General features: G+C 53.4%; 2 protein-coding genes across 3 annotated transcripts; both read right to left on the bottom strand.

Moving 5' to 3' along the window:
- Positions 1 to 354: 354 nt before the first annotated feature.
- Positions 355 to 4,759, bottom strand: Trip6 (thyroid hormone receptor interactor 6). Its single transcript, XM_036171762.1, has 9 exons — positions 4,493 to 4,759; positions 4,105 to 4,232; positions 3,865 to 3,990; positions 3,222 to 3,605; positions 2,613 to 2,706; positions 2,346 to 2,515; positions 1,151 to 1,329; positions 748 to 868; positions 355 to 638 (listed from the first exon to the last, which is right to left on the bottom strand). The coding sequence occupies exons 1-9, from the start codon at positions 4,599 to 4,601 to the stop codon at positions 507 to 509; spliced, it is 1,443 nt and encodes a 480-aa protein (XP_036027655.1). The 5' UTR covers positions 4,602 to 4,759; the 3' UTR covers positions 355 to 506.
- A 328-nt stretch (positions 4,760 to 5,087) lies between these two features.
- Positions 5,088 to 23,497, bottom strand: Slc12a9 (solute carrier family 12 member 9). Of its 2 annotated transcripts, none has more exons than XM_036171761.1 (14): positions 23,250 to 23,497; positions 22,362 to 22,585; positions 22,013 to 22,147; positions 21,018 to 21,149; positions 17,699 to 18,007; positions 16,753 to 16,860; positions 16,428 to 16,539; positions 14,518 to 14,675; positions 14,309 to 14,391; positions 12,538 to 12,662; positions 12,195 to 12,387; positions 11,919 to 12,093; positions 10,782 to 10,928; positions 5,088 to 6,366 (listed from the first exon to the last, which is right to left on the bottom strand). In XM_036171761.1, the coding sequence occupies exons 2-14, from the start codon at positions 22,540 to 22,542 to the stop codon at positions 5,480 to 5,482; spliced, it is 2,745 nt and encodes a 914-aa protein (XP_036027654.1). In that variant the 5' UTR covers positions 22,543 to 22,585; positions 23,250 to 23,497; the 3' UTR covers positions 5,088 to 5,479. The 2 variants fall into 2 exon arrangements, with proteins under 2 accessions (XP_036027654.1, XP_036027653.1); XM_036171760.1 differs by having other exon boundaries at positions 23,348 to 23,497.
- Positions 23,498 to 24,222: the final 725 nt, after the last annotated feature.

Here is a 24,222-nt window from a genome sequence, read left to right as displayed (position 1 = left end):
ACCTAGACCCTCTCTGCATGTGGGTCACAGTTGTGTGGCTTGGTCTGGTCTGTTTGTGGCGGCCCTAGCAGTGGGACCAGGACCTGTCGCTGGCTCATGAACTGGCTTTTTGGAACCTATTCCCTATGTTCCTTCCCTATGGTGGGATGCCTCGCTCGGCCTTGATATAGGTAGGGCGAGGAGCTTGGTCCTGCCTCAACTTGATATGCCACGCTTTGTTGACTCCCATGGGAGGCCTTAACCTTTCTGAATGGAGACAGAGGAGGAGAAACTGTGCTTGGTATGTAAAATAAATAAGAAGTTTTTTTGCTTTTGGGGGAAAAAAAAAATTCCAATGAAACAGCAGACTAGGATGTGCTTTTAAACTCCTCGGGGATTATTATTTCACGAAGAGAGGAAAAGCAACGGCGTTTGGTGACCAACAGTAAAGGCAGATGTCGGGGGTAGGGGGTTGGGGGGGTGCGATGGGTGGGGACAGAGATCCCAGCAGGTACTTCTAGGAAGAGTCAACAGTCAGTGGTGACGGTGGCTGAGAGCTCCTGGATCCGCCAGGCACTGCAAGCCTTGCACAAGATGTGCCCATCCAGCGGGTAGCAGCCTTGACACTCACCCTCAGAGGACAGCAGCAGCCCACACTCCTGTGGAGAGAAACCACGCCTTCCCATCAGCCTAAGTGCTCCGTGTCTTTTCCCTTACTGTTCTCCCCCAGCCTCCCGGTCCAGGGACACACACACACACACCCCTCACCTCACACTTGTAACAGCCAATGTGGAAGCTTCGATCCAAAGCAACAATTCTCACTGTCTCCTCCTGACCTGGTTCTGGCATGATGGCCCCACCGCACACTGAGCATCGTGGGGCGAATTTCCTGGGGTGGAAGAAAGCAAGAGGGCTCTCAGGTCCCTTCCCTCCCCACAGGAGGTTCACAGTGGAGCCCAATGAAGGTGGAAAGGGGGAAATGAGAAGGATTGGAGAGAAGGCTTTTGGGTCTTGGGGACTTAGCTCAGTGGTAGAGCACTTGCCTAGCAAGCGCAAGGCCCTGGGTTCGATCCTCAGCTCCAAAAAAAAAAAAAAAAGCAAGAGAGGACCAGAAGTTAGAGACAGACATGAAGACACAGGCTAGGTCCAGGACTCTGAGTTAAGGCAAGACCTGTGGAAATCCTCGATGCAGTGGATCTGGCTGGTGGCATCCACAGTGAAAGGGATGCCATCGAGGCCGCGGTGGCACACCACGCAGGTGAAGCAACCAGGGTGGTAAGCCTTCCCCATAGCCCTCAGGATTCGGTCCAGGATGGGTTCAGAGCACGTGGAACACTTCTCCAAGGTGGCCTCATGGGAGAGAGAGGAAGGAGGGTCAGAGACGGGAGCCGCAGCAGCCAGGAAGGCATGCTGGCCTCCCACCGGTCTGGAGGGCGTAGTTCCCTGCCCAGGAGTCAGTGGGAGGTGGTCTTGGCACGTCAGCATTACAGCTGCTAGACAAGGAATTTAGCCTCCACACACTTCCTTTTCCAGTTAGATGAGTCAACAGTAATGCCTGCCTCTGAGGAATGTTGTCAGACTTTCACAAATTACCTCAACTCTAAAATGCCTTCTAGCTGGGCATGGTGGTGACTGGCACACATCTGCTTTCCTAGCTCTTGGGAGGCTGAGGCAGGAGGACCATGACTTCAGGGCCAGCCTGGGCTACATAGTGAGACTTGGCCTGGAAAGAAGGAAGGAAGGAAGGAAGGAAGAAAAGCCTCCTACTTGAAAGGAACAAGTTCTCCGCCTCCCCTCCCCCTTTTCAGCTAGTATCCACATTTAATTCCTTGGTCTGGGGGCTGGAGCTCAGTTGGTAAGGTGTTTGCTTAGCATGCATGAAGCCCTGGGTTCCATTCCCAGCACCACAAAGAACAGATCTGGTGGCACACACCTGGAATCTCCAAACCCCTCGGATAGAGGCAGGAAATGCAAAGTCTTCCTTAGCTATACCTAAGAGTTTCAGGCCAGCCTGGGATACATACTACCCCCAAACAACAAACAAGCAATCAAAGAAACAAAACCCCAAATCTCCTTTTGTTTGATGAACCAACTGATCTTTGGAAACACATGCGCCAGGCAGGCTTCAAACCCGCTTTGTAGCTGAGGCTGGTCTCAAACTCCTGATCATCTCTCCTCCAGATAGGCCAAAACCACCACCACGTCTAGCTCCTTCCCTCTTATAACTCAGCTTGAGGCCCCAGCTTCAAGCCCCCTCTGTCTTCTGCCCCATCTGACTATCTGGCCCCTCTCTTGGATCGGAACCGCCTGCGCCCATCCTGATGCAGAGTTCCGCCCACTCTCCCTCCCCTGCAGCCCAACCTCACCACATAGCAGCTCTCGCAGTATGCCCTCCTCTCCACCGCATAGAAATGCTGGCCACGGAGCTGGGCCCGGCAGGTAGAACACACAAAACAACCAATGTGGAAGACACGGTCCAGGGCCACAACCCCAGCTCCGTCGCCAACCACGTCTTCGCCACAGCCACCACAGCGACCTGAGGATTGAGAGCAACGGGATCCGTCTGCACGGATCCACGATGCCAGATCCACCGTCTCCTCCCTCCTCCCAGCCTATCCACCAGGCCAGCTCACCAAAGTACTCCCCACTGGGCGGGTGGCTCATGTCATGCACCAGTTTCTTGGTCAGTCTCTCCAGCTCCTCTTCAGGAGGTTGGCTTAAGGGCACCTACAGGGAGAATCGGGGCTTTGTGATCCTGCCTAGCCTCTGACTGACAAATAACCACAAATAACCCGTAAGAAACCCTGAAATCTCATCTGAGAACATCTCTCAGAGGCAGATGGGGGAGGGGGGTGGAAGAACCCTAGCCCCCTCCCTTTGGCCATCTTGACTCTTGACCTCTGAGTACTCTGAAAACTGAGACTGATGTATTCATTTATTGATTTATTTATTTTGAGACAGTGTCTCATATAGCCTAGGCTGGTCTGGAACTCATTATGTAGCCAAAGATGACCTTAATCTACTGATCCTCCTGTCTCTACCTCCACCCTGCTTGGTTTATGCGGTGCCGTGGACAGTACCTTGGGACTCCTCAACACTATGCAAGCCGTCTACCAACTGAACCACATCCCCAGCCCTAAAATCCAGCACTGTAAGTACCACCCAGCCTCCATGCCACCCAATGCCCAGTTACCTACAATGACCACAACCCACGGTGCTCCCAGCCCCCACCCCAGACTTGCCTGGGGCCCATGCCCGCCTCCTCTTCCTCCTCCTGCAGGGCCATGTATCCCCGCGGCATCCTCCTTAACCCCTGGTCCTGGCTCCCGGAGGCTCCTATAGCCAGACCCCCAGCCTTCACCACGGCTGGGCAAAGGAAAGTGGGGGCCTGGAGGCGGCCCCGAGGTCTGAGAGGCTCCCCGCCTCGGCAGTCCACAGCCTCTCACGGGTTGAGCCACCTTCACTTGTACCGGGAAAGCAGGACCAGCCGGCGTGCTGGCCGTCGCGTAGGAGGCCGGGGTAGGTCCGCCATAAGGGGATGCTGGGAGCATAGGGGTTGGAACAGCACCTCCACTGGGCTTCAGGGGGACTGCGCGGTAAGCGTGGGGTGGAGGCGCCTCAAAAGCCTGGGGAGACAAGCAGTGCAGAAACGCTGAGTAGGGCCAAGACCCGGCATCCATGCACTGCCAGGTGGGAACCCCAGGGAAGCAGTGATTACTGACAAGTTCCCACGGGCAAGGCCTGCACGAGCTAAGTAGGTGTTCATCAGTTGCAAAGAGGGTAGGTAGGTCGGGGCGTGGGACGGGTGGCTTGAGGCTGAGAATCCACAGAAGGGAACTGGGTGGCTGGGGATGGGGAAGCAGAAACAGGACACAGGACACAGACCTGCCGGTCTGGTCGCCGAGGAGGATGACTGCGACCCCCGTCCAGATCAGCCAACATGCTGGTAAGCGAGTCTATCTCAGCATCCAGGCTTCCAGGGCGGATGACGCCCCTGTCTGGCGGGAGCCCCTGGAGCCAGAGCCAGAGCAGGGAGAATTAATATAGAGCACAACCCCCGGGCTCCTCTCGCCCTTCACCCTGAGGAGGAGACCCACACATCCTACCCTCACCTCCAGCACTCACCTGCAGACGCTGGGGTGCTCCGTGGGATCCCACCCAGGCAGGGCCCCGATCGTCTGGTACCCCCGGAGGCTGGTAGCATTGTTCGGGTGGGAGGGGGCAGAAGTTGACCCTGGGGTGGGGCTGGAGTGCTAAAAGAGGGAGGCAAGAGAGGTGGGAATGGAGAGGGGTACCTCGTGAAGGCTGCCCTTCTCGGGGCGCGCCTCTCCGAGTCCTTCGCGTACTTGGGGCGTCTGGGCGCGGATAGGAGTCAGGGAAGGTTGGAACAAGGGTAAGGGCCTCTGGCTGGGGGAAGAGACAGCAGGAAGCGGACAGGCAGGGGAGAAGAGGTGAAGAAGAGTGGCCAGTGGCTCTTCCGTCACTCCCGGGTGTGTGAGAGAGGAACACTTACTTGCTCCGTGGGCCGGTGGCGGCCCCAGGGCGCCCCGGGGAAGCGCTCTTCCCTGGGGGACTCTGGAGGGCTCTGGCTGCTTCGGGGGGAGCCAGGTGGGCCCAGACATGGTCTGGAATGGTTACTCCACTCCAGACAGAGGTCAGGGCCCCCACAAGCCCGGAGCCCGGAGCCTGGAGTCCCTTCCTTCCCCTTCCGTCCCACGCCCCGCTTGGGACTCCCGCAAAGAAACTTTTTCTTGGCTTTTTTTTTCCCTTCCTCCCCAATTTTGGGGACGGCCACGCCCCCTGACGTCACTGCATTCCTGGGGGAGGGTCACGTGGTCCCCTAAGCCCTAATCTGCAAACCCTCCTCTCTCTCTCTGGCCCCCTCCTGTTAAGAAAGGACCGCCCTCCTCTGGAGCCAAACCACAGGGTGGGCTGCAAACTGCTGCGGCCCAGCAGCTCTCTGTGATCCCTGCTCCAGCTCTGTACGTGGCAGCCTCTCGGCCGGGACCCTGAAGGCTTCTGGTCCCCAACCCCCCCCTTCCAGATCTCTCCCTTCCCACCCGCCTGCCCCTGGCCTCCCGACCAGCAGCGCTGCACCAGCCAGCCCATAGTGTTTTGGTCTTTTATTAATGGTCAGTAGTTAGAAAAATAAAACAAAACACAGACATCGCCACCCAAGGACGTCGGGGAGAGGGAGGCGGTGCGTCTGTGGCCAGGATGGGGACACTGAGGTAGCCTAGAGTCACAGAAGAGACCAGCCCCTCTGGTCAAGGCACCAGTGAAGGAAGCGGAGGCAGGCCAGGGACAGGGCCGCGATGTCCTCCCCTGTACAATGGGGACAGCCACCCGGAATTAGTGTACTATGTCGTCCCCCCACCCCATCCAAAGGAGACCATGGTCCCCTCAAAACATCATCCGAAGGGCAGAGTTCATGGGGGAGGGGAGTCCATTGTTCAGAATGGGCCTGGGCCCTCTCCATCCAACGCTGTAGGAACAGGCATCAGAGATCAGTACAGGTGACCGGAGTGACGCCATGAACAAGAAGGGTGGGACCCAGGTCACGGCTCAGGATTTCCAGCAGCGCCAGGTATCTGGGGTAGCGGGCAGGATCGGCAGGCGGTCGAGGCAGGTACAGGAAGGTAAGGGCTGTGGTGGGTCCCTCCTCCCCATCCCTTCCTTCAGGCCCCCCAGGGCCTCCTCCTGTGCCTCGCCCCTGCTGGGCACGCACCAGGGCGTTGGCACTGCAAGCCAGAGCCTCGGCCTCTTCATCTCCTCGACCACCATTCACAAAGTCCCCTTCCTCCTCCTCAGGCTCCCCGGTCTCGGCTCCATCACCCCACACCACCTCTTGCACCTCTGCCCGGATCCTGAGTTGACTCAACAGAGCCCGGAGCCTTCCCTCAGCTGCCCCAGGAGCCTCCCTAGGCCCCAAGCACAGGAAGATCCGGAGCCGGGCACTGTGCCATGCAGGCACCATGCTTAAGATGGTAGCCATCTGCAACAGGAAAAGGCCACAGACGTCCACGTAGCCGGGCCCACCCCGGGGCCGCAGCAGGTTCAAGGGCCACACGTCCACGTGATGGAGCTGAGCGTTGCTCCCGGACCCCCGGCTTAGCCGCTCCGGGGGCAAAGCCCCACAAGCCCGGGCGAGAACCACATTCTTGTTCATCTTGAGAGCATCTGCCACCGTGGCCACGTAGTCCTGGGGACTGAGAGCCCGGGGGCTCCCAGGAGCCCGAGGTGGAGGGAACAGCGTGCTCAGGGCTGGCGACCCGCCCTCTCGGGTGCCCTCTGCAGGCTCGGAGAAGGCAGGGTCTGTTAGGAAATGGTCCTGGGGTGGGGCGTCATCATAGAAACCCAGCACCAACGTGTTGGGCTTCATGCCGCCTAGGGGCAAAAAGGGAGGCAGGAAGGAACAGAAATCAGGCTGAGGGCTGAATTTACACCACATAAAACGCGCCCACTCACACTTAGGTCAGCCATGAGGTATGGCATCCTACTTGGCTGGGGCCCTTACAGCAGCATTATACACACGTTTGCACAATGAGTTGGCTTTCTCAAACACTTTCACATGCATTTATTTGACTATCTCTAGGAGTAATCATCTCCTCCACTTTAAATATGTAGATTTCACACTAGGAATTTTTTTTTTCTTTTGGGGGGAGTGATACTGGAGATTAAACCCATGCTTTACCCATGCTAGGCAATCAACACTGAACTATATTCCAAGCTCATTTTAGATTTTTGTTTCAGATTTTGTTTTAGGTTTCTGCTTGCTTGCTTGCTTGCTTGCTTGCTTACTCTCTTGCATTTATCATTCTGAGACAGGGTTTCACTATGTAGCCCTGACTGGACTGCATGCAACTCAGTATATAGACCAGGCTAGACACAGACTCAGAAATCTGCTTGCCTCGGTCTCCTGAGTACTGGGAGTAAAGGCATGTGCTTAAGGTTTTTGGTTTTTGAGACAAGGTCTCAGACAACCTAGGCTTGCTTGGAACTCTGTGGCAGAAGATGACCTCAAACTCCTGATCTTCCCACATCCTCCCCACAGATGCTAGGATTGTAGGTGTGCATCACCACCATCCCATGAAGTTCATGGCGTGATATGGACCTCAGGGCTTCATGCATGCTAGCTCTACCACTGAGCTCCAGCTCCAGCTCTGGGTTCTTTTAGGGTTAGGGTTGGTTGTCATCCACCACAGGCTCTAAACAGCTCGTCTTTTTCACATTAGGAGAGGCCATTTCAACCAGGCAGGATGGCCCTCCACCTGCAAACCCAGCAACTGCGAAGGTGAGGCAGGGAAATTGCTAGTTTCAGGCAGTACAGGCTCCAGAGCTCTGAGAACCTGTCTAAACCAGAAAACAAACTGTCGAAAAACAAGAGACTGAAATTGAACTCTACAGAGACTGAAATTGAACTCCACTGAGGAAATGAGACTTCTTCGGTAGCTCTGGCTAGCTTTGAACTTACAACCCTCCTTGCCTCAGCCTCCAGAGTAGCTGAGGTTACAGCATGCATCTCCAGGCCTGAGTAAAACACAATCAGATAGCCTGATCAGTCAAGCTCAGGACCTCAATCACGGAGAAGCCACAACCCAGGCAGATGTGGCTGCAACCTCCTTCTACTGCACAGGTCTAAGGACAGTGATCTGCTGTGTGGTACCCAAGAGGAAGCAGAGAGCATCTGGCTGTTTATCCGAGGCCACATCCTGGAGAAAGCACTCACCTCATTTGAAACTTGTGCCAACGCTGTGAGATAAGTACTGTTTATTCGCCCCTTTTACAGATAAGGAACCAACCTCAGGCCCCACGCAATGAAGTCACTGGACTAAAGAAAGCCTCAGGCCTGAAAGGGCCTGGGCACAGAGGTGACTATCTCTATTCACACAAGAGACCATTCCCTGACCTACCTAGCTGAGCTTGGTCCAACCTCAGTGACCCAAATCTCTTGTCCAAGAAGTCCCAGTGATGCCGTAGAAAAAGCATGGGCCTCTCAATTTCCTGACCATAGCTGTTAGTGTTTGTTTTGTCTTTTTAGTTTTTTTGTTTTTCCAAGACAGAATTTCTCTATGTAACTCTGGCAGTCCTGGAACTTGCTCTGCAAACTAGGCTGGCCTCGAACTCACACAGAGCCACCTGCCTCTGCCTCCCGGATGCCAGGATTAAACTTGTGTGCACCACCACCCAACCCTCCGCCTTCTTTTTTGAGACAGAGTCTTAAAGAATCTAGAGCTCAGGCTGGAGAGACGGCTCAGAGGTTAAGAGCACCCACTGCTCTTCCAGAGGTCCCGAGTTCAATTCCCAGGACCCACATGGTGGCTCACAACCATCTGTAATGAGATCTGGCACCCTTTTCTGTGTTAATACTAACTAACTAAATAAATAAATAAATAAATAAATAATCTAGAGCTTACTGCCTGGGCCACCCCAGCTGGCCCCACAGGCCTTCCTGTCTCCACCTTCCCAGTGCTGGAATTAGATGTGCACAGAGGTGCGTGGCCTTTACGTGGTGCTGGGGATCTGAACTCGGGTCCTTTGATTTGCCCTGTGACAGCTATCCGCGCTCCACCACCTCCCCAGCCCCTTTCTGCTGGAGTTGTCTTCCTCACTGGTCCAGTGGCCCCTTCCAGAAAAGAAACACAAAAGCCCTCGGGTGCTGCAGAGGCAAATGCGCCTCAGCGACACCCCCAACCTGTTAGCAGGAGGGCACAGCAGCTGAGCCAGCAAGCCTCACCGATCACCCACCACCCTGGACTGTTACTGGAACCCTGCTTTGTCCCAAGCAGTGCGAAGTTCAATGCTGTTGACCTTTAGCCTGACTGACGGCAGGTGCAGAAGGAGGTGCTTACTCAGACGGCAGATACTAGTCTTGGGATTGAGGAGGCTGAGCGTGGAGGTGCCTGGAGTACAAGGCTGCAGGCCTCTCAACATGAGTCACAGAGCTGGAGCTGCCTGGGGGTGCAGGCTTGTAGTGCTAGGTGCGTAGGGGTTGAGGCAAGAGGATTTCAAATTCAAGGTCCTCTTGGGCAACTTAGTGAGACTCTATCTCCAAAAAAAAAAAAAAAAAAAAAAAAAGGCTGAGATGTAGCTTAGCTGTAAAGTATCACTAGACTCCCCAGTGAGGGGCTGGGGTGTGGCTCCTTGGTAGAGCCCCTGCCTAGAATCCCCCAGTGAGGGGCTGGGGTGTGGCTCAGTGGTAGAGCCCCTGCCTAGAATCCCCCAGTGAGGGGCTGGGGTGTGGCTCAGTGGTAGAGCCCCTGCCTAGAATCCCCCAGTGAGGGGCTGGGGTGTGGCTCAGTGGTAGAGCCCCTGCCTAGAATTCCCCAGTGAGGGGCTGGAGACATGGTTTATCAGTAGACTACTTGCCTAACTTAAGCAAAGCCCTAACTTCAAACCAGTGTGTGTGTGTGTGTGTGTGTGTGTGTGTGTGTGTGTTGGACAGGAAGAGTTACAGAGCTAGCCATATTCTATTTTATCTGAAAGCGTCACTCACATCACCCTCTAGTATCCTTTGTGACCTAGAGACCCCATTCTGCTCCTTCCTGCCACCTTGATTGCCCATTTGTTGGTGGTAGGGTCCACTGTAAAGTGAAGTCTGACCTAGAACTCTTGCCTCAGACTCCCAAGCACGAGGGCTGCAGGCGTGAACCGTCACTCTGGCTTCCTATTACAGAGCCTTTCAGGCCAGGCTCAGGTAGCATCTAGCCACGAAACCTTTGCTGACCACATCAGTTTTCGGTGGTCTCACTTTCTCTGAGTTCTGGTGGTTAACAACCATCTGCTTTATCTGTGGCAACACCTCCCCAGCCTCACTGGATCTCAGACACAAAGCAGGACTAAGCCCAGTTAGTATTTGGATGGAAGAAACTCTGTTTTAATAGCGCCATCTAAAACTCAAAACATTTTTTCCACTCTCTTTGGAAAAATACTCTCCAGAGCCCAAATACTCTAACTTTTGCCTTAGAAAAAAGAAAAAGCCAAGGATGTGGCTCAGTTTATAGAGGTCTTATCTAGCATGTACAAAAAGCCCCGAGTTCCATCCCCAGCACCTCATAAAGTGGGCATAGTGCCACATGCATGTAATCCCAAGCAAGAGGATCAGTAGGTCAAGGTCATCCTCAGCTATAGAGTGAGTTCCCAGCCAGTCTGAGCTCCACTGGACCCTGTCTTTAAAAAAATAACAACAACCAGGGCCAACGAGATGAATCAGTGGAATGTTTGTAGCCAATCCTGATGATCTTGTGATAAATCCCTGGGACTCACATGGTAGATGGAAAGAACTGACTCCTGAAAGCTGTCTTCTGACCTCCACACATGCACTGTGGCATGCTTACACACCCGTGCACATGCACACACACACACACACACACACACACACACACACACACACACAAATGATTAAATGTAATTTTCCTTCTTCAAGACTGGGTTTCTCTGTGTAGCTCTGGCTGTCCTAGAACTTGCTCTGTAGACCAGGCTGGCCTCAAACTCAGAGATCCACCTGGCTCTGCCTTCCGAGTGCTGGAACTAAAGGCATGCGCCACCACTGCCTGGCTAAATGTAACTTTTTTTTTAAGCCAACCACAGACATCATGCCCTGTCTATGACACGTCTCCAAGTAGACACTGTGGTCACTGTTAGACAGTCTGCCTCTGTTATCTTTGGCTACGGTCTTATCTGGTCTTATGGTGTGTTCCTTTCGCAAACTATGGTCTAGTCGGTTCCCTGGAGGAAGGGGGCAGAGATGGAAAGGGACCACTGAGGGCCCCCCCCAGGACATCGAGGGAGGGGCAGCTCACCGAGGCCAGAGATCCGCAGCAGATGCTGAGCGCCCTGGCGCACAGAGGGCGACAGGGTGAGGTCCACAAAGGCCTTCACTTGGGCAAGGTCCACCAGGCTCAGCCAGGCGCCATACTGCGGCTGTACAGGGTCTGATGGTAGAGAGTCTGCAGAGGAAGTAAAGAGAGAAAACGGTGTCAGGTAGTGACACTTGACCCCAGCACTCAGGGGACTAGGGCAGGAAGATGACAAATTCAAGGCCAGCGGGACTACGTAGGGAGAACCTACCTCACAAAAGCAAGGGCTGGCAATATAGCTCAGTAGTGAAGTGTTTGCCCAGCTTGAGCAAGGGACTCAATCCTTAGCAGTTCAAAAACAGGAGAGAGACAGAGAAACAGAGACAGAGAGACAGGGGTGGGGGGAGCAGCTATTGGCCAAGCTCAATTAGTCTTTATTAGAGCTGGGTGGTTATAGAAGTAATTCTACATTTCTGGGAGGTGGAAGGCTGAGGCCAGCCGCCACCATGACAAGCAACATGTGAGATATCGGTGAGCCACCAATCACGTGGCGAGGTATAGATTTATAGAAATGGGTTAATTTAAGATACAAGAACTGGAGAGCAAAAAGCCTGAGCCATGGCCATAAAGTTTATAAGTAATATAAGGGTCTGAGTAATTATTTTATAAGTGGGCTGAGGGACTGTGGGGGCTTGGCAGGACCCGGAGAGAAAGTCTCCAGCTACAAGTGATAAAGCCCCTGCCTAGAATCCCCCAGTGAGGGGCTGGGGTGTGGCTCAGTGGGAGAGCCCCTGCCTAGAATCCCCCAGTGAGGGGCTGGGGTGTGGCTCAGTGGTAGAGCCCCTGCCTAGAATCCCCCAGTGAGGGGCTGGGGTGTGGCTCAGTGGTACAGCACCTGCCTAGAATCCCCCAGTGAGGGGCTGGGGTGTGGCTCAGTGGTAGAGCCCCTGCCTAGAATCCCCCAGTGAGGGGCTGTGGTTTAACTCAGTGGTAGAACATCTACCTAGAATCCCCCAGTGAGGGGCTGGGTTGTTTAAATCATTTACTCCTTCCTGGAGTTCAAAGCCTACCTGAGTCTGGACAGAACCATGAGCCTCTGAGACAGAAGAGAGGAAGGACAAGATCGAGAAAGACACTCACCAAGGTCTCCCAGAGTGACATGGCCCAGCACATAGAGTCCCCCCTTCTTTAGCTGGTTGGCCAGCCGTAGCAGAGGCAGGGCACCCCGAGGGTTTCCCACCAGGAGCAGCAGCTGGGGCCTCCAGAACTTCACGTGCTCCTTGCGGACATCCAGGCGGAGCAAGTACTTCCGCACCTGCGAAGGAGGAGGAGGTGGCAGGGGGAACACAAACCCCCTGGGGTGGGAGCAGGGAACTTCCCAGGACTACCTCCCACCCTCCCTTACGGGTCCCCAACCTGGTGGAAAAGCAAGGCTTGGCTGACGTAGCCCCAACTGCTGGGTCCTCCACGGGCGGTGAGAAGAGCAGAAAGCAGGCCCATGAGAAGAAGGGACCCACCGGCGGCCCCGGGACTGATGAGGAACATCATCAGCAGGCAGGAAGCCACCCCGAGCAGGCAGGTGTGCCAGGAGAACAGGTTGAAGGTGGGGCTGCGATGGGTAGACAGAAGAGAGGGAGCGCACTCAGGGCTGGCCTTGAACACCTGCCGGTCACTTGTTCTAGTCCCCAGGCACCCCCCCTCGAGGCCCCATCCTTCCCATTCCTCCTTGTTTGTGCTCCAAAGCATCTTCGTTTCTCACCGGAAGTTGGGGGCTGAAGCCCACTCTAGACTCAGGCAAGACAGGTCCACGGCGGCATAGGCCACCAAGTAGAAGACAGTGACCACAGCTGCCAGCGTGTTCAGCTTCCCAGCCAGCAACACCAGCTGGAAAAGGACCAAGAGGTAAGCATTAGTCAAAAGTGCCAATGCCAAGGACCGGCTAGATGGCTCAGTGGATAAAGATGTTTGCTGCTCGGCCTAATGACCTGAATTCAATCCCTGCGGTTCACTTACTGGAGACTCACTCTCCTCAGCTGTCCTCAGACCTCTACGCACAAGCATGCACACACTTATGCTCAAGTTTGGGCAACTGTGCGCACGCACGTGCGCACACACACACACACACACACACACACACACACACACACACAGAGAGAGAGAAATGGAAGGGATTAGACCAATCTCAGGGGCCCCCAAGTCATGTAGTTCTCTGTGAGTTCCTGGCCAGCCTACATAACAAGTTCCAGGCCAGTCAGGGCTACATAGCAAGACCTTGGTTTTCTTTGTTGTTGTTTTTTTTTTAAAGTGTCAGAGAGGCAGGCGGATCTCTGTGAGTTCGAGGCCAGCCTGGTCTCCAAAGCGAGTTCCAGCAAGGCTACACAGAGAAACCCTGTCTCAAAAAACCAAAAAAAAAAAAAAAAAAGTGTCAATGTAAGGCTGGGGACATTATTCAGCTGGCAGAGCGCTGGCCTGGCATTCCATCCCCAGCACCCCATAAATCAGGCAAGGCATGGTAGTGCACACCTGTAACCCAGCATTCAGGAGGTAGAGGCAGAGGACCAGAAGCTTCAGGCCCATGGGAGACCACGCCAATCCCCCAAATCCAAAAATAGAAAGACAAAACCAGGATGTCAATGCACCTCTCTGCAATATCTGTGTACCCAAGAGGTGCCAAGGAACGCTACATAAAGCCAGTTTACCTACACAAAGTCCACAGAACGCCAGTGTCCCCCAAGAAAGATCAATGCACACTTTAGGATGCCAAGGTAGTCCCAGAACTCAGGAGGGAAGGCAAGAGTTCTAGGCCAGCCTGGGCTACATATGCAGTGAGTTTAAGGCCATCCTGGGCTACACAGAAAGACTGTCTCAAAAGGAAAACAAATAGATGACGGGTGGGGGGTAGAAGTCAGTGGCAGATGACTCATGTGTAAGATACTAGGTATAATCCCGAGGAGTGCAAAATAAAACTAAGAAATTAAGTGTGGCCAGGCACGGTGGTGCACATCTTCAATCCCAGCACTCAGGAGGCAGAAACAGGCAGATATTTATGAGTTCTAGGCCATTCTGGAGTACATATCAAGTTCCAGGGCAGCCAGGGTTACATATTGAGACTGTATCAATATAAATAAACAAATATAAATAAATACCAGTGCACCCCAAAGAGTGCCAGTGTGTGTGTTGTGTGTGTGTGTGTGTGTGTGTGTGTGTGTGTGTGTGTCTGTGTTTAGGCTCTAACTGGCTAGCCTGGCCTCACACTTGCTGCAATCCTTACACCTCTGCCGACTGAGTGTTAAGACTGCATGCTTGAACTACTCCCCTTATTTATTTATTTTCAGCAGGGTTCTTCTTGTGCAGCTCAGGCTGGCTTCAGTTTCAATCCATCCCTCTACCTCCACTTCCAAATTCAGATTACAGGTTTGCAGCACTCGCTGGCCAATATCCTAATTTTCATTTACACCTCTTATCTAGACCTAAGATAGGTTCTCAGTCTGCTAGCTAGACTAGCCAGGGCAGCTAAAAGGAAGACTTACCTGCACCAGGCCCCAGGAATACAGGACAGCACCCCAGGGGTTACCCCCTCCAGAGACTACCTTGGCCGGTGCCAAGATGACTCCTGTTTAAAAAAAAACAAAAAACAAAAACAGAATCACTAGACAAATGAGTCCGGGCCCAGAGGGGGCAGAGACAGACCCAGGAGGGCAAGCCCAGAGCAGCTCGGCAGACCCAGAGGGCACCACACCGAAGAGGTCATCCTGGGCCAGGGCATGCAGGATTCGGGAGGCACCGATGAGGGAGCTCATGGAGGCTGAAAGTGCCGTGGCGTAGATGCCGATCAACACGAGCGGGGGCCACAAGCTGATGCCACGGAAGAACCCATAGTCTTCCTGAAGCAGGGTCCTAGCCGGGAGGGAAAGGAAGAGGAAGGGTCCATCAGGGAGCCATCATGAGGGCCTCGTGAGAAAAGGTACTTGTGACAATGTGTTTCTAGAGCTATGTCCGAGAGGGGGCCTTGTAATGCTAGCACTCAGGAGGCAGAGTCAGGAGGATCCGGAGTTCAAGACCAGCCTCAGCTATATAGAGGGAGTTTGAGGCCAGCCTCGGCTATGTGAGGCCCTGTCTCAAAAGCAAAAGAAGCTAGGTCCTAGAGCCTGACTGGATGACTCACACCTGTGATCTCAGAACTTGGGAGGCTGAGGCTAGAGGATTGCCATGCGTGTAAGGCCATAGGATAAGACCCTGTGTCAAAACAGAAGAGAAAAGAAAGAACCGGTTTAGTCCAGGCATGACGGTGCACATCCATGGGAGGGACGAGAGAGTCTCTGGTTCAAGGCCAACCTGAGGTATGGAGCAAGATCATGCCTCAAAAATATAACAAAGGACTGGAGAGATAGCTCAGTGGTTCAGAGAACTTCCACCAGGAAGACCTGAGTTTGGCTCCTAGCACCCATATAACAAGCCAAGCATGGTTGTAGCCCCAGAGGAGACAACAGGTTCTTCGGGTTCAGTGAGAGACTCTGCCTCAAAATAAAGAGAAGGGAGAGGCAGCGTACACCTTTGATTACAGTGCTGGGGAGGTAGAGGCAGGTGGATCTCTGAGTTTGAGGCTAGCCTGATCTACAGAGCGAGTTCCAGGACAGCCAGGGCTACAAAGTGAGGGACCCTGCCACAAAAAAAAAAAAAAAAAAAGAGAGGGAGTACCAGAGGACACCTGATACCTCCCTTTAGCCTTGGAGAGGAATGTACACATATAAAACACACACACACACACACACACATACACTCTTTAAAAATTTAATACAAAATAAAGTCCTCCTCAGTGACTGCAGCTCTGGTGTCTGGACAACCCTCATCTATATATCGAAAGTGTCCAGATGTGTTCATGGCATTCCCTGGTTATCTTTGACTTACTTGGATTTTGTCATTCCTGTAATTTACATTTGTCATTTCTAGTAATTTACATTCGTACAAATATTTTGTCAAGTGTGACCAAGAGACAAAATATTTGTACGAATGTAAATTACTAGAAAGGTGAATGGGGCATGCTTGTGGGTGCCTATAATCACCCTACTCTGGGAGAATGGTGGGAAGATTAGTGTTCAAAGCCAGCCTTTGCTACATAGGAAGTTCAAGGCCAGCCTTTGCTACATAGGAAGTTCAAGGCCAGCCTGGGCTACATAATAACTTACTCTATCCCCCCCACCCCGAAACACAAACAACAACAAAAACCCTCCATTACTAGAAAGGGCCCGCCCCCCCCCACACACACACTCCAAAGTGCTTACAATTCAAACAACTGAGGGCAGCTGTGGTGACAGGCTGGCTACAGCCATGGGACCAGCCCTCCCCATGGGTGACACCATCTCTCTCCCAACGGGAGAAACTATCTCCAACTGTCCCTCCAACCCAACAACCTGGGTACCTGTTTGACAACCTGTGACCCAGGGTACCACCTTTTTTTTTGGGGGGAAGGGGTTCAAGACAGGGTTTCTCTGTGTAGCCCAGGCTGTCCTCGAACTCCCAGAGATCCGCCTGCCTCTGCCTCCCGAGTGCTGGGATTAAAGGCGTGCCCCACCCTGCCCAAGTCCAGGATGCCATCTTATTCTAACACTCAGCCTCAGGGAGAGCCTGCCATCTCCCTCCACCACGTACCTGTCACAAGTGAAGCTGGAGAGGAAGAAGAGAAGGATGTAGATGAAGAAGGTGTAGGCCACAGCAATGATGGTGCCCAGTGGAATCGCCCGGCTGGGGTCCTTCAGCTCCCCTGGAGGGACAGGGGCAGGGAGAGAGAGAGGCCAGCCGACCTATCACACCTGTATCTCTCATGGTGGCAGTCTTAAAACACACACACACACACACACACACGCACACAGGCACGCACACGCACACACACATATAAACACACATGAGCGCATGCATGCATGCACGCATGCTCGCACAGGCGCTGGCGCGCCCCCAAGGGCGGACGGACTCTCACCTGACATGTTGGCCCCAGCCATGATGCCGGTGCAGCCATTGAAGAGGACCGCAAAGACACTAGCAAAGGTCATCATGGCCCCCGTGGTGTAGTCCTCAGCATAACCAGCTGACGGAGAAAAGTGAGTGCATCGGTATTCCCCTCACACATCTGGGCCCTGCCACCCCACGCCCACGCTCCCCTCCGCAGCCCTGACTGGGACTCCAGCCCAACCCGGGAGGGGGTCCTGTGTCGCCTCCTCCCCACTCACCTCTGTACTTTCTCACCGGCCTCTTCTACGCCGGCTCCTATCTGAACTCACCCACCCAGCTCCAACTACCTGCAGGGCTTGCTCGTGGCTCCCCCAGCCCCAAATCGAGGTGAGGTTTCCCCCTTCTCTGCTTACCCCACCCTGACTCAGTCTGTTCCCCCCTTCTTCCATGATGGGATCTCATTACAGGCTGGCCTCAAACCCACTGTGCGGCCACGGATGACACTGAATTTCTGATCCTCCTGCCTCTACTTCCCGAGTGCTGGGATTACAGGCACGCACCGCCATGAGTGGTCGATGTGCTGCTGGGAGCAGAACCCAGTGTCTTGTGCGAGCTAGCCAAGTGTTCTACCAACCGAGCTACAGCCACAGCTTCCCCTGGGATTCTTGTTTTTAAGACTTGTTTGTATATTTTGCTATAAGTCTGGGGGAGGGGGTTTTATGCCATGTATGTGCGGGTGCCCAAAGAGGCCAGAGCATGGTGTCATATCTCTTGAAGCTGGAACTGTGAACTGCCTGATCATGGGTGCTGGGCACTCCTAACCACTGAAGCATCTCTCCAGCCCCTCCTCCGGGGATACTAAGGCCCACCTATCACTCAAGCGCCCCCCCCCCCCCCCCCCCACGCCACCACCCCCCCCCACCCCATCCCCCGCCCTCCCCCGCCCCACCCCCGCACTACGGTGTTTAGCTCACCACCCAAGTTGTCCTTCAGGGTGCTGCCATTGAAACCCGTAAAGTGGCCATAACGGGGTGGTACAGAGGAACCGTTGGTGCCTGGTCGGGGCGCCAACTGGATGTCCCTGGGTCCCACGGCCACAAAGCTGACCAGAACGGAGGCCAGAGAGCCAGAAACCAGCAGGAATGTAAGAAAGGAGGCACGGGCGTAGAGTCCAGCTCCCAGTGTGCACACACCACCCACCAGGCCGAGCAGCAGGGAGCCGTAGAGCAGATTCCAGCCATAACCCTGGGGTAGAACCCGGATCCCACTGGAGCCTGTGACGTCTGAAAAGAAGCAGGATTGAGATAAAAAAAACCTGACCCCCAAGGAGACACCCAGCCCTAACTATGACCTCCTCTACCCACCTGCTACTAGAGACTGCATTTATCCTACATCCCTTTGTCAGGGTAACCCCAGCATCTCCACTCTCCCTGGTGGGTACCCATCATGCTATGGCAATTTCCAGAACATTAGTCTGGGCTCTCTGACTAGAACCAGGCATGCCTGATCTTTTGACTTTGCAACATGACATAGTTATTAACAAATCCTTCTCAAGAACTCCCCAACTACACACACACACACACACACACACACACACACACACACACACAGCTGGATCTGTAACTCAGTAGGCAGAGTACTTGCTTAACATACATACAGGCCTGGGTTTCATTCCCACACCCACATAAACCCAGGCATGGTGGCACATACCTGTACTGTAACCACTGGGGAGGTGGGGGCAGGAGAGTCTGGAGTTCAAGGTTATCTTATCGCTAGGACAGTCTGGGATCCGAGAGACTTTTTCTTTTAAGTAAATAAATAAATAAAAGAGGGAGGGAGGGCTCAGTTGGTAAAGCACTTGCCGTGTGTGATGGCTGTTCTCGGTTGCCAACTTGACTGTACCTGGAACTGACTAAAACCCCAATGACAGGATTTTTTTTTTCCTTAATTAAATTATTAGGAGGAAGATCCCCTTCTAATCATAGACACGGGAAGATAAGTCTTTAATCTGGACCACACCTAAAGGACCCGGAAGAAGGAAGCTCTCTCTCTTTGCCTGCTTGTTCTCACCCTCCATAGCAAGTCCACTCCTTCACTGGCATTAGAGCCTACTTCTTCGGGATTCTGGTGTATACTGAAGACCAGCTGAGACATCCAGCCTCACAGACTGAACAACTACTGGACTCTTGGACCTTCCATTCATAGATGGCCATTGTTGGATTAGCTGAACCACAGACTGTAAGTCAGTCTCATAAATCCCCATATAGAGAGAGTATAGTGTGTGTGTGTGTGTGTGTGTGTGTGTGTGTGTGGAGAGAGAGAGAGACAAGGAAAGAGAGAGAGGCTCATTCTATAACTTCTGTTACTCTAGAACCTGACAAACACAGATTTCGGTACCAGAAGTGGTTCTAAAAGCAAGCCAGTGAGCAGCACTCCTCCACAGCCTCTGCATCAGCTCCGACCCAGGTTCCTGCCCTGTGTGAGTTCCCATCCTGACTTCCTTCAGTGACAGACCACAATGTGGAAGTGTAAGCCAAATAAACCCCTTCCTCCCCAACTTGCTTTGGTCATGGTGTATCATCACGGCAATAGTCACCCTAGCTAAGACACCGTGCAGGAGTGGAAACCTGAATCTGGATCCCTAACATCCATGCAAAAGCCGGGTTCAATGGCAATGACCCTGCCTCAAAAAAAAAAAAATAAAAAATGAGTGAAAAACGTTTGCTCTGCTGAGCACACCTTTGATCCCAGCACTTGGGAAGCAAAGGCAGACAGATCTCTGAGTTCAAAGCTAACCTGATCCACACAGTGAGTTTGAGAACAGCCAGGGCTATGTAGAGAGACCCTGTCAATAGTAATAATAATAATAATAATAATAATAATAATAATAATAATAATAATAAAAAAAATAGAAAAAGAATGCTTCCTGCCCTTGCAGAGCACCAGTTCAGTGCCCAGGACACACCCTGCAGCTTAAAGCCACCCAAAACCCTAGTTCCAGGGGATTTAAGGCCATCTTCAGACTTCTGAGTTTCCCTCCATGCACACAGTGCACATAGACTCATGCTGGCACATACACAGAAATAAATGAATGAATGAATGAATGAATGAATGAATGAATGAATGAATAAATAAATAAATAAATAAATAAATAAATAATAAGGATTAAGGGTTTCCTTCCTTGGAGCCTCCTCCCACTCTCAGGAGTTCGTCCTTCCTTCCTTCCTTCCTTCCTTCCTTCCTTCCTTCCTTCCTTTCTTTTTTTCTTTTAGGCTTTTCAAGACAAGGTTTCTCTGTATAGCCTTGGCTGTCCTAGAACTCTCTCTGTAGCCCAGGCTGGCCTCAAACTCACAGAGATCCACCTGCCTCTCTGCCTCCCGAGTGCTGGGATTAAACGTGTGCGACACCATGCCCAGTCTTTGGAGTTATTTCTCATTTTTCCTTAATAAATCTACATTCACTGTACACATTAAAAAAATAAATAGGACAGGCAAGATGGGAAAACAATATTGCTAAGCAAGCCCGGCCACCTGAGTTTGGTCCCCAAACAGCATAAAGGTGGAAGGAGAGAACTGATTCCACAAACTTGTCCTGTGACTTCCACACTCAAGCCATAGTAGGTCTGTGTCCCCCTACCCTACACACAACAATAAAAAAAAATTAGTGAATATTTACAAATAAATAAATAAGGTGAAGAGCAATAGAGGAAGATAGCTAACATCTTTGGCCTCCACATAGAGTTCAAGTAGGGTCATCCGCACGTGCATATTTACACATCACACATGCACACCCCACATTCACCACTCCCCAAAGAAAGGGGAAAAAACATATCTAAAAAGGAAATTCTTTGTTGTTTTGTTTTTCGAGACAGGGTTTGTTTGTGTAGCTTTGGAGCTTGTCTTAAAGCTGGCTCTATAGACCAGGCTGGCCTTGAACTCACAGAGATCCACCTGCCTCTGCCTCCCGAGTGCTGGGATTAAAGGCTTGTGCCGCTACCACCCGGCCAGGAATCTAATGTTTTAAGGGAGCTTAAAATTTGGGTGTTGGGAGCATTTATAACCATCCTTGGCCACATTCAGCCACATGTGGCCAGAGGGCTGCCGGTCAGACATGCCTGGAGAAGGTAAGTTCCCTGGGACCGAGACAAGCACTGGGTTGCCCACACGTCCTGCAAAAGGCAGGCCATACAGAAAGCGAAGACGTGGTGTGTGCACTTGGGAAACACGACCCCAGAATCCCAGACCCTGAAAATCTCAGCACCCGCCCCCAGACCAAGTCCGGGAGAGTACAGACCAGCCCCGAAGACATCCAGCACAGACTCCACCAGTCCCAGCAGGGACACGGCACAGCCACACACGTTGGCCAGGTAGAACATGAGGCCGATGCTGCCGCCAACCTCCGGCCCCAGGGTCCTGCTGATCATGACTAAAAGTGGAAGCAGGGGTTGAGCGTTAAGGGAAAAGAAACTGAGATGGAGGAAGGGGCCGTAAGCCCATCTTTCTGCAGCTTCACTTCCGGGTTTCCTGTAAATATCAGCTCACTTCTCAGCAACAACGCACCCTTGTCTTGCCCTATCTTTGCATAAATCATAAGAATGCACAATTGTCTTCATTTTCCCACTCCCACCAGGTAAGCTCTTGACCCTTCTTTGTACTCTTTTTTTTTTTTTTTGAGATGGTTTCTAGTAGCCCAGGCTGGCTTCCAACTCACTTTGTAACCTAGGATAACTTCAAACTCCTTATCCTCCTGCCTCCACCTCCCCAGTGCTAGGATCAGAGGCATGTATCACCATGCCCCACTCTTTTTATTTTGAGACACGGTCTCCATTAGTTGTCCAGGCTGGACTTAAATTCACTCTGTAGCCCAGGATGGTCATGGACTTTTCTGTATCCTCCTGCTTCTATCTCCCAGGTATCCAGGGTGACAGGCCTGCATTTCCACACCTGGCATCCACTTTCCTGAGCTATAAAATGATGATCACCGAGCTTTTTTTGTTGTTAGAGAGGAGCAGGACTGGGGGTCACCCCAGATCTCAGGCATGCTAGGCAAGCACTCTACCACTGAGCTACAACCTCTGCCCTTAAAATGCTAACTGATAACATTGTCAGGGGACCAGATTGCAGTACTAACATGAAGGCAGAGTGCTGGTCACCTTTACCATCTCATCCTGCTGCTCACCATTCATAAACCTTTGGCTTGTTTTCAGAGAAGAGATAGTGGCCCCTTCCCCGCCCTGAAGCCTGGAAGACAGACCAACCCAGACCCAGGCCACCTAGGTTGGAGGATACAGTAGGCTCCGCCCCCTCTCACCGCTCCATTGGTGGCAATGGCACAGACTGAGAGGACCGTGAGTGCCAGAATGATGTAGGCAACCAGGAGCATGGCCAAGGCCTGCAGCAGCCCCGCGTGGCCCACCACGAAGCCTGAACAGGAGGAGGAGGAAAGCAGATCACAAGGGACAATCACATCCTCTTCCCCTCTCTCCATCCCACTGGGTAGCAGAGTCCCACAGCAGAGGCACACGCCAGGCCACAGGGGGTCTTTTCCTTCTACCCTCCATCTGTCCACATCTACTAGGGTCCATCCCTAGCCGCAGCCTGGCCTGTCCCCTCCCCAGTAAATCCCTCCTCTACTCACCAATCCTCAGAAACACGACTATACTAAACATGGACAGGACGGTGGGTACCACCACACCCAGGAAGGTGGAGAGCTTTCGGGCTGATGCCACTCCAGATCCTCCGGCTCCATTGGGAGGGAAGGCAGCCCCCTCTTCTCCCAGAAGCCTGTAGGCCAGCAGAGGGGAGCTCTCGCTGGCCATAGCTGAGCGTGGACAGAGGAAGCCACAGAAGGGCTTAGGTGACCTGTAAAAGAGGATTTTTAGGGGCTAGAAAGCAATTCCACAGAGCTGTCAAAACCCGCATCAAACACTCAGAGCTTCCTCAAAAGGAGAGTTGCAAAGGACGGACACACACACACACACACACACACACACACACACACACACACGGTGTAGAAACTCAAAACTGTCCCAGCAACTTTCCCCACACTCTCGGACCCCGGTGTATAAGTAATCAGGGCCCCTTTCAGCTCTTGGGGACCGTGCCTTCCTTTATGCCTCTAAAACTAGGGGTAGCAGCAACTTTGCAAAAGAAACACAGATCTATCCCCCAGTCAAACCGGGTCTCTCCTTAACTGGAAACAAGAGAGGAAGAAGATCTCCCCAAAGGGAAGTTAGCGACTGGTAGAAAGCACCTCCTCCCGAGTCCTAAGCTGCCCCTCTCGAGTACCCCCAATACAGCACCTCACACAAGGGCAGTAAGAAACTTTCAAAGCTCCACCCTCCATCACCTCTGTCTCTCAACCCATCTCAATCCTAACCAGATTTTTCTAATCTCTACAAGGAATCCCCCTCCCAAAAAAAAAGCTCTATCAATCCAAACACAGCCATCGATTGTCCAAACACACATGCAGGCCGCCTGGCATCGCGCCACAAGGGGGTCCCCAGGGCCCTCCTCCCCCACCCACCCGTTCTTGTCCACTTGCTCCAGTAACTGGATGCCAGGGATCTGGCTGCGGCCGGCCAAGCGCACCCCGCAGTTGGGTGCGGCAGGTTGCTCACTCACCACCCTAGGAACGCAGCTGCTCCGGGGTGATCCCCGCGCGCCTGGGGGAGGGGAGGGGGGCTCCGCTACGCGCGGAGGGGGCGAGGGGGCCGGAAAAAGCAAGCGGGCTACCGGGATGTCAGGCCCGGAGCCTGTCCTCCCCAGCAAGGCGTCCCATTGGTCCCGGGTCAAGCCCCGCCCCAAAGGCGTGGTCCACGCGCAAGCTCCGCCCACACTCTCCCAAGCTGCCTGTGCCAGCCGCACCGCTCCACGTGTGCCCCGCTGTCCTCTGCAAGGTAGTGGGGCGCGATCCCAGGGCCCCCCCGTCATCACGATGCTAAGAGATGCCCGAGGTGCGGATCTGACTTCACTCTGAGCTCCGAGAACCCTCAGGAGTACCTGAAAGGGGCGTGGGGCGACTGCGGACAAGTGGCCCGGAGTGGGCGGAACCGCGGCACCTGACTCAGGTGTGTGGCCGGGAACCGCGAGCGACGTCGGTCGGCGTCTTCCGGAGTCGTGCGATTCCAGGCTCAGGAGAGACCTGGAGTGTCCTCGGGGTTCCAGCCTGGTCCCTTTCGGCCCAGAGAAAACCCTCCCCTCGCCCAGTGTCAGCGCGCGGGCTGCGCTCTTCTTTCCGGCCACCGGAGGGAGCCGTGAGCCCCCATGCAGGCGCAGGTCCTGGTGGCTACGCTGGTCACCCTGCCTGCTTCGGTGCCTGTGGGCGAAGATCTGGAGAACTGTGAACCCGACTCTCAAATTGGTGTCCGTTCCTCAGCCCTTACAGGTCTCACTAGCGGCGTCTCCTCATCTACCAAACGGAACTTAGCCTGAACATCCCTCCTAAAAGAGCAGTTGAGAGATGAGCTGATCGTGTATACTCCTTTGTGTGGGGGTGT

This window comes from Onychomys torridus, chromosome 22, assembly GCF_903995425.1.
Source record: "Onychomys torridus chromosome 22, mOncTor1.1, whole genome shotgun sequence".
In the NCBI taxonomy this organism is placed as follows: domain Eukaryota; kingdom Metazoa; phylum Chordata; class Mammalia; order Rodentia; family Cricetidae; genus Onychomys; species Onychomys torridus.
Note: the sequence above shows the minus strand (reverse complement) of the source record. Positions and strands in the feature narration are given on the sequence as shown.